The following is a 13,667-nucleotide window of genomic DNA, read 5'->3' as shown; positions in this document are numbered from 1 at the left end:
GGGAAAAGGTCCAACTTGGTTTGGTGAAGCTGGTTTACATCCATACTACTGAACAACCAGCTGATATTCTTACCAAAGGCCTTGGTGTACGTCAACATACATATCTGGTGTCCAAGCTAGGCATGAAGAACATTTTCATAGGTCCTAGCTTGAGGGGGGGTGTTGAGGAATTGACCACATGCACAGCAGTTCCCTGATGCTTCACTATTTTACTTCACTAGTCTGTTAGTCATATTCTATTCTCTTAGTCCTATTCTGTTAAACACGCTAGTTAATATTAAATAAGTGATTAGTTAGTTAGAAAGAGATTAGTTGTAGTCGGTTACAATAAGCTGGCAACACTGATTCTATATAAACAATAAGATGTACATAGTTCGAAAATATACACAAATATCTTCTTCAATTTCTTTCTTCTTTCTCTTATTAGCTGTAATTTGACAATATCAATTACTATTTTTTTTTTTTTAAATATCGGCACCACTTACATAAAATCTTGTGTACGCCACGGGTGGTGATGAGCGGGCGATTATGCCAATTCATCATAAAACAATCATCTTCAACGTACAATCTATATTCCTCTACATTTGAGAACATGTCCAGTAACATGGCTAACTGTGTTAACGTAAATGAACCCAGGGGAACCAGATTAAACCCTGCAGAGTTAAGCCTCACTCGCCATGGACCCAGCGTCTGGTGTCTCACAACTCGCTTAGTCCCTTCACAAGCCACCAAATTATAGATCTCCCGCCCAAGGTACTGCTCCGCCATCTCCAAGTTTAAATTGTTGGTCTGAGTCGACTCTGAGTTCTCCAGCACGTCGAACATTGTTGAATAATAAAGCCATGCTTTGTTAATCCTGTTCATAAAGTCACTCCTATTGTGATTCGCTTCTTGTTCGGCGATGGTCACAATCTTCGGTTGTATTTGTTTTATTATATCCAACACTTTCTCAATTGCTCCTGGAGTGGAAAACAGACGGTGAAGCTCAAAAACAGAGTTTACAGCCACTGCTTCCACATTACTGGGTCTAATATTCAACATTGATGCTTCAAGATCAGCTGAAGTATGGACCATGAATCCACGAAATTCAAATTCTACACCAATTGATTCACATGTGACACTGATGTTGGAATAGGATCATACACATCTGGAGTCCATGTTACAGTCAGCTCCCTCTGTAGACTGCCTTGTGTTGTTGTCTACTTTATTTAAGACAAATTAAAGAACGACATTTTTATAAATAAGATTACAGAAATGAAATTATGTCGTGAAATTCAGGATGAGGGAGCAAATATCACAGTCAATTCAGTTCATCCAGGTTTGATAATGACGAAGCTCATGGGACATTCAGCCTTTCTGATGAGTACATATTTATAACCCTCGTACAAAAGATTAGCTCGAGGAATTGCTGAGCTTTAATTGGAGCACTTTTCTTCTAATTGGTAGGAGTCTTAAGGGCTTTCACTTGTTTACTGTGGAAGAATGCCCCTCAGGTGACAACTATATTGCTCGATGGGACCCTCGAAAAATGATTTTGCACCGTGTGGGATCCTCTAAAAATTCATAGCCTTTGGAAGATCCTAGACAAAAGATTAGCTAGAGGAATTTCCAAGTTTTAATTGGAATATTTTTCTTCTGATTGGCAGGAATCTTAAGGGTTTTCACTTGTTCACTGTGGAAGAATGTCCCTCAGGTAACAACTATATTGCTCGGACCCTCCAAATATATAGCCTTTGGAGGATCCTATACAAACCCGAGAGTACATTTTTTAAAGATCCTACACAAACCCAACAGTTTTTCATTATATTTGATAAATAGTGTTACAACACACACAATTCTATAACAAGTTCGGAATATGACATTAAGGAGGAACATACAGGTGCAACCCTCAACAACAACAACAACAAATCTAGTGTAGTCCCATAAGCAGGGTCTCGGGAGGGTAGAGTGTACGCAAACCACGTTATCAAATTTAATGGCTACTGCAGGGATTCTCTCATTAATAGTGAGGTCAAAGAAAAGAACTATCTTACAAATGTTATCAATTTGGACTGTCTGATATATCTAAGACGTACCTGTAAACAGTAAAAGAAGAGTAACATATAAAACTACGTATTGGATGATGCAGGACAACTACAAAGAAACCTTCTCAGAGTAGCAGGATTTTCCAGGACTGCTGCAGAGCAACCTTACCCATTGACTAATCCCAAGACTTGGCGACATAGCCACGCCAAGCAGATGTGTGGTGATGAGCGGGTGACTATGCCAACTCAACATAAGACACCCATCTTTCTCTTCTACTCTATATCCTGTTAGTTTTTAATAAGTCACGTTAGTATATAAGATGCCTACTGTTATGTCTTTAGGAAGTACTTTAAAACGTGGACTGTTATCTAGTTTTTAGGAGAAAATTTTTTTGGTGAAGTATTTTTCTTTGGCTTTAGCCGTTGCTGTATTTTTGCATTATAAAAAGACTCCAGCAGCAGTGTAAGTCTGTTGAGAAGCCAAGTTTTTCTTTTCTCGTGTATTGTCTCTGTTTTACTCTATATTTTCTGTTCTCAAGTTATTTTTTTCCTATCAGTGGTATCCGAGCCAATAGATCCAACAACAACAAAAAAAAAAAAACAGAGAGCAATTTCACTAGCTTATGGCTTCGGAGAACAATTACGTTCAAGCAGCTATTCCCCGTTTCGATGGTCACAATGACCATTGGAGTATGCTGATGGAGAATTTCTTGTGGTCAAAGGAGTATTGGCCAATTATTGAGGATGGAATCGGAGCTCCGGCGGAAGGTGAAACCTTAACGAATGCTCAAAAGGTAGAGTTCAAAGCAAGAAAGTTGAAAGATTTGAAGGCAAAGAATTATCTCTTTCATGCTATCGATCATCCCATCCGAGAAACTATTTTTTGCAAAGAAACTTCTAAGGATATTTGGGATTCGATGAAGAAAAAATATTAAGGCACTACTAGAGTGAAGCGCGCATAGCTTCAAGCCTTGAGAAGGGATTTCGAGATTTTGCAGATGAAGGAAGGAGAGTCTGTAATGAGTTATTGTGCTAAAACAATGGAGATAAGCAACAAAATGCAATTTCATGGTGAAAAAATGACTGATGTCACAATCGTGGAAAAGATATTGCGCTCCCTGACACCGAAGTATGACTATGTCATTTGCTCCATTGAGGAGTCAAAAGATATAGATGAGTTATCGCTTGACGAATTGCAAAGTTCCTTGTTGGTACATGAGCAAAAGATGAACCACAGTTAATCTTTCGAAGAGCAGGCTTTGAAGGCTTCTACTAATACTCGTTTCTCAAATTTTAGAGGAAGGGGTAGAGGTAGAGGAAGAGGAAAAGGAGATCGAGGATATAGAGATGAAGGCAGCAAAGATGGCAATCGAAATTTCAGAGCCAATAATGACTACGACAAAGGCAGAGGGAGAGATTTTGACAAATCCAAGGTAGAATGTTATCGTTGCCATAAATTTGGTCATTATCGTTCTGAATGTCGTACAAGGCTGCCTAATGAGAAAGAAGAAAAGTCAAATTTTGCTGAGAATAATGAAGGAGAAACCTTGTTGATGGCAGTTCATGCTGGAAACGAGCCCGAGAAACAACTTATTTGGTATGTAGATACTGGCTGCAGTAACCACATGACTGGAAGTAAGTCTTATTTTACTGTTTTAAATGAAAATTTCCGGTTGACAGTTAGTTTTGGTGATCTTTCAACTGTGAATGTGATGGGAAAGGGTAATATCAATTTTAGAACCAAAAATGGGTGTGTGAAAATCATATCCAATGTGTTCTATGTTCTAGCTTTGAAAAGCAATCTGTTTAAGTGCCGGTCAACTGTTAGAAAAAGGGTATGTAATCACCTTAAGAAATGATGCATGTGAAATTTCTGATCCCTCCAAAGGAGTTATTGCTTTTGTGAAAATGAGTCAAAACAGGTTGTTTCCTTTGAAGATTGAAAATGTTCAATCTTGCTATATGGTAGAAGTAAGAAATCCTTCATGGTTGTGGCATTTTTGATATGGTCACTCGGGTTTTGGTGGATTAAGAACTCTCCAACAGAAAAAGATGGTGATAGGCCTTCCAGAAATCATCACTCCTTCTCAAGTTTGTGAAGAATGTGTTGTTGGCAAACAACATCGTTCTCAATTTCCAAAAGGGAAGTCGTGGAGAGCGAGTAGTGTTTTGGAGCTGGTGCATTCAGATATTTGTGGCCCAATCAACCCAATTTCGAATGGTGGTAAAAGGTATTTTATTACCTTTATTGATGATTATTCCAGGAAGACTTGGGTGTATATTTTGCAAGAAAAGTCGGAGGCTTTTAATGTATTTAAAAGCTTCAAAGCTCGTGTGGAGAATGAGACTGGAAAGACCATTAAGAACCTTCAGACAGATCGCGGAGGAGAATATTGCTCTAAGGTATTTGATGAATTTTGTGAGACTCGCGGCATTCGAAAACAGCTCACAAAAACATATACACCGCAGCAAAATGGTGTGGCGGAGAGGAAGAATAGAACCATTCTCAATATGGTTCGTACGTTGCTGGCTCAAAGAAGAGTTCCAAAGGAATTTTGGCCGGAAGCAGTGAATTGGAGCATTCACATCTTGAACAGAAGTCCCATTTTTGCTCTTCGAGATATGACACCTAAGGAAGCTTGGAGCAGGAGGAAACCGGCAGTAGACCACTTCAAAGTTTTTGGTTCCATTGCTTATGCACATGTTCCAGAAGCAAAAAGGAAGAAGCTTGATAATAGAGGAGAGAAATGTGTTTTTCTTGGAGTTAGCGAGGCATCCAAGGAGTACAAGCTGTTCAATCCATTGACAAAAAAGGTTGTGACCAGCAGAGATGTTGTTTTTGATGAAGAAAGAACTTGGGATTGGAATATGCAGCAGTCTACTCCAATCCTAATAATAATGAAGTCGAAGAAGTAGTTGCGGTACCCGAAATTTCTGAAACTTCTACTCAAGAAGTTGCTGAAACTTCACCATCAGTTGTACCCGATATTTCTGAAACTTCTCCTCGTGCAGCTGCTGAAAGTTCAGCATCAATTTTGGAAGAGACTGATACAACTGATCAGCCTTTTCGTCGTGCTCGCAGAAGGCCTGCGTGGATGATGGATTTTAAGGTAACAGGGATTGATGTTAATGAAGATGTTTCCCATTTTGCATTGTTTGTAGACTGCGATCCTACAACTTTTGAGAATGCTGTCAAAGAGGAGAAATGGCGTACAGCCATGGATGATGAGATTGATTCTATTGAAAGAAATGACACTTGGGAGTTATCAGATCTTCCTAAGGGGCACAAAATCATAGGTGTCAAGTGGGTCTATAAGATGAAACTCAAGGAAAATGGTGAAATTGACAAGTATAAGGCGCGATTGGTGGCTAAGGGATACAAGCAAGAGCATGGAATGGACTACACAGAAGTTTTTGCACCAGTTGCAAGGCATGACACCATCAGAATGGTAATTGCATTGGCGGCACAAAATTCGTGGCCTATCTTTCAGTTGGATGTTAAATCAGCTTTCCTACATGGATACCTGGAGGAAGAGGTATTTATCGAGCAACCTTCTGGTTATATTAAAATTGGATCTGAGCATAAGGTATACAAGTTGAAAACGGCTCTTTACGGACTAAAACAAGCTCCGCGAGCTTAGTATAGTCGCATCGAGACTTACTTTCAAAAGGTTGGTTTCCTGAAATGTCCATATGAGCACTCTCTTTTTGTTAAATTTGAAGAACCAGGAAAAATGCTCATTGTGTGTTTATATGTTGATGATCTTATATTTACCGGGAATGATAATGCCATGTTTCCTCATTTTAAAAAGTCCATGATGGATGAATTTGAGATGTCTGATCTAGGTAAGATGCATTATTTTCTTGGTTTAGAAGTAGTGCAATCTGATGATGTTATATTTGTTTCCCAAAAGAAATATGTACGGAAAATTTTAGACCGATTCAAGATGAAGAATTGCAATCCAGTCAATACTCCCGTTGAGTTCGGCCTGAAGCTAAACAAAGTTGGAAGAGGAGATGTTGTAGACAGCACACTGTTTAGGCAAATTGTAGGTAGTTTGATGTATCTTACTGCCACAAGGCCCGATATCATGTATGCTGTAAGTCTTATAAGTAGATATATGGAGAGCCCCGCCGAAATTCACCTGCTAGCTGCCAAGAGAATCCTTCGCTACTTACAAGGAACTAAGGATTTTGGTTTGTTCTATAAGCAGGGTGAGAAATCAAGTTTGCTTGGTTTTGCTGATAGTGACTATGCAGGAGATCAGGACGACAGGAAGAGCACATCAGGTTATGTTTTTATGCTGGGCACAGGGGCTGTTTCATGGTCTTCCAGAAAGCAAAAGATTTGTCGCTTTATCAAGTACTGAGGCTGAATTTATTGCTGCTACAGCTTGTGCTTGTCAAGCTGTTTGGTTGAGAAGAATTCTGTGAAGAGCTGCAGTTTAAACAAGAAAGGGCAACTACAATTTTCTATGATAACAACTCTGCTATCAAGCTATCTAAAAATCCAGTGTTACATGGAAGAAGCAAACACATTGATGTGAAGTATTATTTCCTGCGAGATCTCAACGATGAAGGAGCGATAGAGTTGAAATATTGCCGAAGTGAAGACCAGCTGGCGGATATTTTCACTAAACCTCTCAAGTTTCTGCTTTTTCAAAATCTCAGAAGGTTGATGGGTATCAGCACTATGGAAGAGTTCAAGAAGCTGACTCTAAACTTAAGCTTGAAAGCTTTCAGTTTAAGGGAGGGTGTTAGTTTTTAATAAGTCACGTTAGTAAATAAGATGCCTACTGTTATGTCTTTAGGAAGTACTTTAAATCGTGGACTGTTATCTAGTTTTTAGGAGAAATTTTTTTTGGTGAAGTATTTTTTTTGGCTCTAGCCGTTGCTGTATTTTTGCATTATAAAAAGACTCCTGCAGCAGCGTAAGTCTGTTGAGAAGCCAAGTTTTTCTTTTCTCGAGTATTGTCTCTGTTTTACTCTATATTTTCTGTTCTCAAGTTATTTTTTTCCTATCATATCCTTCTTCATTTGTGATTAAGGCCACTAACAAGTTTGCTTGTCTGTACATATTTAAACCCAGGGGAACCTGGTTGAACCCTGTAGAGTTAAACCTCACTTGCCATTGACCAAACGTCTCGTGTCTCACAACTCGCTTAGTCCCTTCACAAGCCACCAAATTATAGATCTCCCTCCCTAGGTGCTGTGCCGCAATCTCCAAGTCTTTAGTGCTGCGCTTAGTCCACTCTGAGTTCTCCAGCAAATCAAACATTGTTGAATAGTAATGCCATGCTTCCTTAATCCTGTGCATAAAGACACTCTCATTGTGATGCACTTCACGTTCGGCAATGGTCACAATCTTCGGGTCTATTTGTTTTATCAAATCCAGCACTTTCTCAATTGCTCCTGGAATGGAAAACAGACGGTGAAGCTTGAAAACAGAGTTCACAACCACTGATTCCACATTACTGGGTCTAATATTCAGCATTGGTGCTTCAAGATCAGCTAAAGTATGGACCACTAATCCACGGAATTCAAATTCTATACCCATTGACTCTGCAAGTTGGCGAGCTTCCCACCAACTTCCTGTAAGGCATCGGTAGTGTCATCAGGCCGAGAGTGGACGCCAATTCCTATGAGCCGAAAAGCCGGTGGACCACCAGGATGCAAAGTGAGAGCCTGCAAAAGTGCTGGCCATTGCAAACCTTTATTTAAGCTGAAAGCAATTACATGTACTCTCTTGGAATCGGCAAAGGCCTCTAAAATGGATTGATTGGCAATTAAGTGGGCGAATTTGAGGAAGAGGCAGCTGTCGTAGAAGCTCATACTCAAGACTTGGACCTTGGAATAGGATGATTCGACAATATCTTCCGAATTTGTTCTGTGAATCTTATGATGCAAAGCATCTGCAAAATAAATTGCCTCTTTCTTCATTGCTCCTCCAATTTGTGAAACTGTAAATCTCGTTATGTCACTGATTAGTTCATCCGCTAGACTTATGTTGTTCTCTTGGATCGCCTTGGCACATGCCATCAACGTATTGACAAGCCTAACACTACTCTCTTCGTTTACTAAACTGCCACGAAATTCAGATCCATAGCAAGATTTCAGTGGCTTGTCGCTAAGTTCCCTGAAATCAACATTAAATATCCTAATCTCTTGCTGATCATCAATTTGCTTATTATTATTAAACAACCTGGAAGATGCACATGATGATACAATCATTGAATCATCCTCATTACTACCGCCACCAGTAGCAGTCGAAATCTGCTGGTGCTGGTGATGATGGTGGTGTTCATTTACACTGGTAGAAGAGGAGGAATTAGGAATATTGAGATCAGAGATCAAACTGTGAGTCCAACCTGAAATATCAGAAGCAGCGTAGATGATTGCATTTGTATTAGAAACAAAGGAATCTTCATCTTCCATAATTGTACCCATAGATATCTCTAGTGAACTCGTCCTCTTTTTTTTTTTGGGTAAATTGCTGGAGTCACCTTCCTGCTTCCCTAAAAGAAGTTATATTTCGCTTTCATTTCATACTAAATATCAATTAATATAGATATTATGATAAAAATACTCATATCGGTAATTAATTATTAATAGACATGAAATGTGAACGGAGGGAGTATGTATTTTTCAACAACAAAGCATCAACTTAGTCAACAAAGGGACAGTGATCCAAAAAATAGACAGGTCCCATTTGGATATGGATATTTCTTTATTTAAAAGGTTTGGTGATATATTGAATTATTTTCTCGGCAATTGACAATTGAGTCTAGACTCCTTTTTTTATTCTACCAATCAAGCCTTGATTCAATTTATCACACAAAAGTCGTTTTTCTATTTTGTTGGGACATAAAGTCACCCGATTTTTGGCCTAATTAACAAAAAAAAAAAAGAGTTAAGCTAGCTCGTTAGGTCTGCCTACTTTGTTTCAATTTGTACCACCTCATCTTTCTATCAATGACTACACTATGGCCTCAAATAGAGCTGTGAGAGGAACTTACATGCATCTTGACTATTTGAGTAAATACCTAAAAATGGCGGTAGACGAGAGTAACCCTTCAATGCTAAGCTATACACGCGATTGACATACCAAATTTGCAAATGTAACTTCAAACTAAGGAGCTTTCACCTTGAAAAAAGCAGTAGACTGACTTTTGAATAAGCACCAAGAGTCATGAAACTAAAGAGTCCTAATTTTAACTTGTTCGAACTAACAGGAAATATAGAATAGAAGAAATTAAAGAGTCAGCTATTGCTAACATAACAAAGGTTGAAAAGTTTAGCATGAACATGCCACGACTAACTAGCAAGAGGCAAGAGCCGGCCCTGCTTGTAATAATTGTAAAAATGTCTCTTTAAGTTTTAGTTGAACCTTTCCATGCATAACAAGTTAACCAGTTAAACGATTCACTTAGGGTAGTTATAGCAATCTTAGTTCCAAGCGTATGAATGAGGGAAGCACATTAATGCTCGTCTTTATGTCTCAATTATGGATTTTTGCATAAGAAGTCTCTTGTGCTCCTTTTCTACTACCACTGCTAAATGTGAGAGGGCATCCCCGAGCTTGAAAACCTTCTTCGCATGATTGATCATTGTCCTTGTGTTGTTAAGGGATTCAGCCAAATGTGGCAAGTGATCGCTGAGACATTTAACTTCAATTCTTTGGAAACAAAAACATATAGAATGATGCACAGGCAAGAAGTGCCTCGTCTGCCACAGAAGGCAATACCTAATTTATAGAACAGTAACTATGATGAAGCCCTTTGGTTATTCCTAGCTTTTCCTTTGGGAATTACAATTAATTTGTTTTCAAGCCTGGAAAAATTTAGACAATTAAAAACAGAAAGGTATTGCAGATAACATAAGTGTTATATTCTGATAATTTGATGAATTAACAAACTATGAGAACTGGTAGGGAGACATGATCCCTCGTGTGGAAGTTGTTTAGGACAAGTCAATGGAGTACAGCTGCAAAGCTGCCACACCTGCTGTGGTAGGTGGGGACGACAGTAGAGGTGCAGAGCTCTCGGCCAATGGCATTCTTCTAGGTTGTTTTTGTCCATCTTATATTGGACACTTTGACAAAGAACAACCTAGTTTTTGCAATCAAGGATTTTAAAAAGCAAAAGCTATTTTCTCTCAACTGATGAACTACTCTCATACGAACAGCAGGGGACCTGATCGAGTGATATGCAAAAAGTTTTAAGTAGTTGGTTGAGTTTAGTGTCTTGTACTAAAACATTGTAAGATCTATTCCTATGTTATAAAAGAACATAAATCATTTAAGTTGTAATCAGTAGTGAAGTTGAGTCCATGGTTAGGAGTTAGCCGTCGTGTGTCTGATTGAAGTCTATGTTAACTAGAGGTAAGTTAATATAGTGGACAACAAGGTGATTGTTCTGAGTCTTGTAGTGGAGATATTACACGGTGTAGGATTAAGAGTTTAATTTTTTGTGATTACTGGAGTCTGTATTCACATGTTGCTTGAAGTTAGTGGAGTTGATTGAGAAATCTTTAGTGACAGGTCATGGTTTTTTCCCCCTTGAGCCATGTAACGTTTAGTGTTCTTTTACTTTAAGCATTTACTGTTCTTCCTGTTAATTAGTACAATTAAGGGACCTGGTCTGTTGACTCGTGGTGGACTTATAAACTAACAATAAGTGATCTAAGATAAATGTTAAATAGAAAAAATAGTGTTCCAGCACGGACAATTACAAGTACTGATAACATAAAGGGAGGAACATGTAGGTGCGACCCTCAACAACAACAACAAATCTAGTGTTGTCCCATAAGCAGGGTCAGGGAGGGTAGAGTATACGCAAACCTTACCCCTATCTCGTGGAGGATAGAATCTATCCTTTGCCAATTGACTTCCCTTAGCGTTATTAAATTTAATGACTACTGCAGAGATTCTCTCAATAACAGTGAGGTCGAAGAAACCAACCATCTTACAAAGGTTATAAATTTGGACTGTCTGATACATCTGAGACGATACCTGTAAACAGTAAAAGAAGAGTAACACCAATACATACTGAGTTAGTTAACACATAAAACTACGTATTGGATGATGCAGGACATTTGCAGATCAACTTCCTCAGAGTAGCAAACTTTTCTAGGACAGCTGCAGAGTAACCACACCCATTGACTGACTCCCTAGACTTGGCTACATATGATGTAATTCCTATAAGGGAATCACACTAATATGCGGAAATCGAAAGACAATAAAGTAAAGCTAGATAGACACACAAGAGAAAACAAAAAGTAACCAAAGGGTATATTAAACCCAATGACCTCGATTCGTTGATCCAATTAGCACCTAACTCTTACGAAGACCTCAAGGGAATCGATATACGAAGCAACCAACGTTTCTAACAAAAGACAACAAAAGCTTAACCAAGCTCTCAACACTCAAACATGAGTTTTAAGTTTTCAACATTCAAAATAATCTAACTCTAAAATGAACCCAAACTAGCTATTTATAGTTTTAGGTTAAAAGGGCCCAAAAGTGACCCGAAGTGCCAAAGGGTCAGCCAAGTCGGGCTCGCCAAGTGGCTTGGGCGATGCGCCGACTGGTCGGCGAGTTTTCCTGCGTGGTCTTCATCCAAGGCCACGTTCTGGAACATTAGGCGAGCTGGGACCATCGCCTAGGTCCTTGGGCGATGCGCCAAGTGGGTCATGCTCGCCAAAAGGATCCCATGCGATCTTCAAGGTCTGAAATCCCTTGTTTGCCATCAATACCATCTCGAGGACCTCCATCTTCATGAATAACCCTTGCATCCTTTGAAGGTCTTGAGCTTGGCTTCTAGTAAATGTCCTTGATGAAATCCGTTTTGCATCAACATATCTGCCAAGTAGAGGTGGCAATTAGCGGACGACTATGCTAACTGCACATAAGACACCCATCTTTCACTTCTACTCTATATCCCTCTTCATTTGTGTACAAGGCCAGTAACAACCCCCCACCCCCTATCCCAAATTAAATGTAAAAAAAAGTTTCTTTTTTTTTATAGATTTTTTTTAAAAAAAAAGACTTTCATACCTTTATCACTTTTCTTTTGTTTGCTTTTATCCATTTAACTACCCACTTTTAAATGGATAATATGGATATTACTCGTTTTTTACCCATTTTTAAATGAGTTGGATACCCAACCCATTTAAAATGGGTAATATGAGCGGATACCCATATTATTTACCCATTTTGCCACCCCTAGTCATGACTCTATATTTGGATAGTGGCGAAACGGTCTGGAAATTTACTATATTATGTTTTGGAAATTCTCTCAACGAATCAATGTTTCAACAATTACAGAAAATTTCCGTCAGGTCTGCGGTCTGCCTACACTATGGCCTCATCTAGAACACACATCTTGACTATTCCATGACTAATTATACGGGCGTAGCTACCCTTTGCCTAGGGTGTCCAATCGGACACCCTTCGTTGGAATTGCACATCTTTCGTTGGAAAACTACATTGTATTTATAAGTAAAATGATACTTTATATGATTAAATAACACATTTTGGACACCCTTGAAAAACAATAAAGTTTCTTAGCACAGTGATTTTAGTCGTTCAGCTCAAGCTAAGTCCTTTGCAACCTGATGTGGGTGGGTTCAAATCCGCTAAATATGTTATTTGATTTTTGATTGTTTTTTTTTTCTCATTAAAAATTTAAATAAAATTTAAAAGTAATTATTTCATTAATAAGCAAATTCTATTTATTTATTTATTTATTCCATAAAGCTACTAAAAAGTGAAAAAGGCTCCATATAAAATTTCTTTTAATATAACTCATTTGATTCTACTCTTTATGTTTCATTTCTTGTTGTTAGTCATTAGAAGTTCGTGAAATCTTGAAGCATAAAAGTGATTTCACACTAAACTGGTTTTTTTTCTTTGTCTATTCACTTTCTATCAAATAAACTTGAACATGAACGCTATATATTATGTAGTTTGATTTTAAAATTTTTGATATAGTTTTTAATTAAAAAATTAATCATTAATGTTATGTAGTTTGATTTACAAAATTTAAGTGCACCCATTCATTAAATTATTTTTATTAGCTATTAATTTTTTGGACACCCTTCTTAAAATTTCTAGCTATGCCATAAAATACCTAAAAGATAGCGGTAGATGAGAGTTAACCCTTAAATGCAAAGCTACACGTGCGATTGACATACCAAATTTACAAATGTAACTTATAAACTAAGGAGCTTTCATCTTGAAAAAAACAGTAGCCTGTCTCTTGAATAAGCACCAAAAGTCATGAAACTAAAGAGTCCTAATTTTAATTTGTTCAAACTAACATGAAATATAGCACCAACAGTCATGAAACTAAAGAGTCATGTTTCTTTATGTTAGCTGCTTACTTATGTTTTAAATGTATCTAGAATTTTAGTTGTTTGCTCTCTTTTCAGTTCTCAATTGACCCTGTAATGACTGTGAAAACGTCTAGTAAATTTTAGTTGAACCTCTTCATGTGTAACAAGTAAGCTAGTTTAACATTTCACTTATAGTAGTTGTTGACAATCTTAGTCCCAAGCCTATGAATGAGGGAAGCAGATTAATGCTCTTCTTTTCGTTTCTCAATTATGGATTTTGTGTAAGAAGTCTCTTGTGCTCCTTCTCTA

The 13,667-nt window shown here is 38.0% G+C and overlaps 1 protein-coding gene and 1 pseudogene across 1 annotated transcript; both read right to left on the bottom strand.

The window, feature by feature from the left end:
- Positions 1–322: 322 nt before the first annotated feature.
- On the bottom strand, positions 323–1,074 carry LOC125864146 (DELLA protein GAI-like). The gene is made up of 2 exons (XM_049544071.1): positions 566–1,074; positions 323–347 (listed from the first exon to the last, which is right to left on the bottom strand). Exons 1-2 carry the CDS (start codon positions 1,072–1,074, stop codon positions 323–325), a joined length of 534 nt encoding a protein of 177 aa, XP_049400028.1.
- Positions 1,075–2,200: 1,126 nt separating this feature from the next.
- On the bottom strand, positions 2,201–11,795 carry LOC125864145 (DELLA protein GAI-like; annotated as a pseudogene).
- Positions 11,796–13,667: the final 1,872 nt, after the last annotated feature.

This window comes from Solanum stenotomum, chromosome 5 (assembly GCF_019186545.1).
Source record: "Solanum stenotomum isolate F172 chromosome 5, ASM1918654v1, whole genome shotgun sequence".
Classification (NCBI taxonomy): Eukaryota; Viridiplantae; Streptophyta; class Magnoliopsida; order Solanales; family Solanaceae; genus Solanum; species Solanum stenotomum.
The sequence above is the reverse complement of the archived record's forward strand: the minus strand, read 5'-3'. Positions and strand labels throughout refer to the sequence as shown.

What these genes read in the sequence shown, in the direction of transcription:
- LOC125864146 (XM_049544071.1), bottom strand. Translation starts at nt 1,074, where the DNA reads ATGGTCCATACTTCAGCTGATCTTGAAGCATCAATGTTGAATATTAGA. An exon ending in AATGTAGAGGAATATAGATT is followed by an intron (nt 348 to 565) that starts GTACGTTGAAGA and finishes TTGTTTATATAG; the next exon opens with AATCAGTGTTGCCAGCTTAT.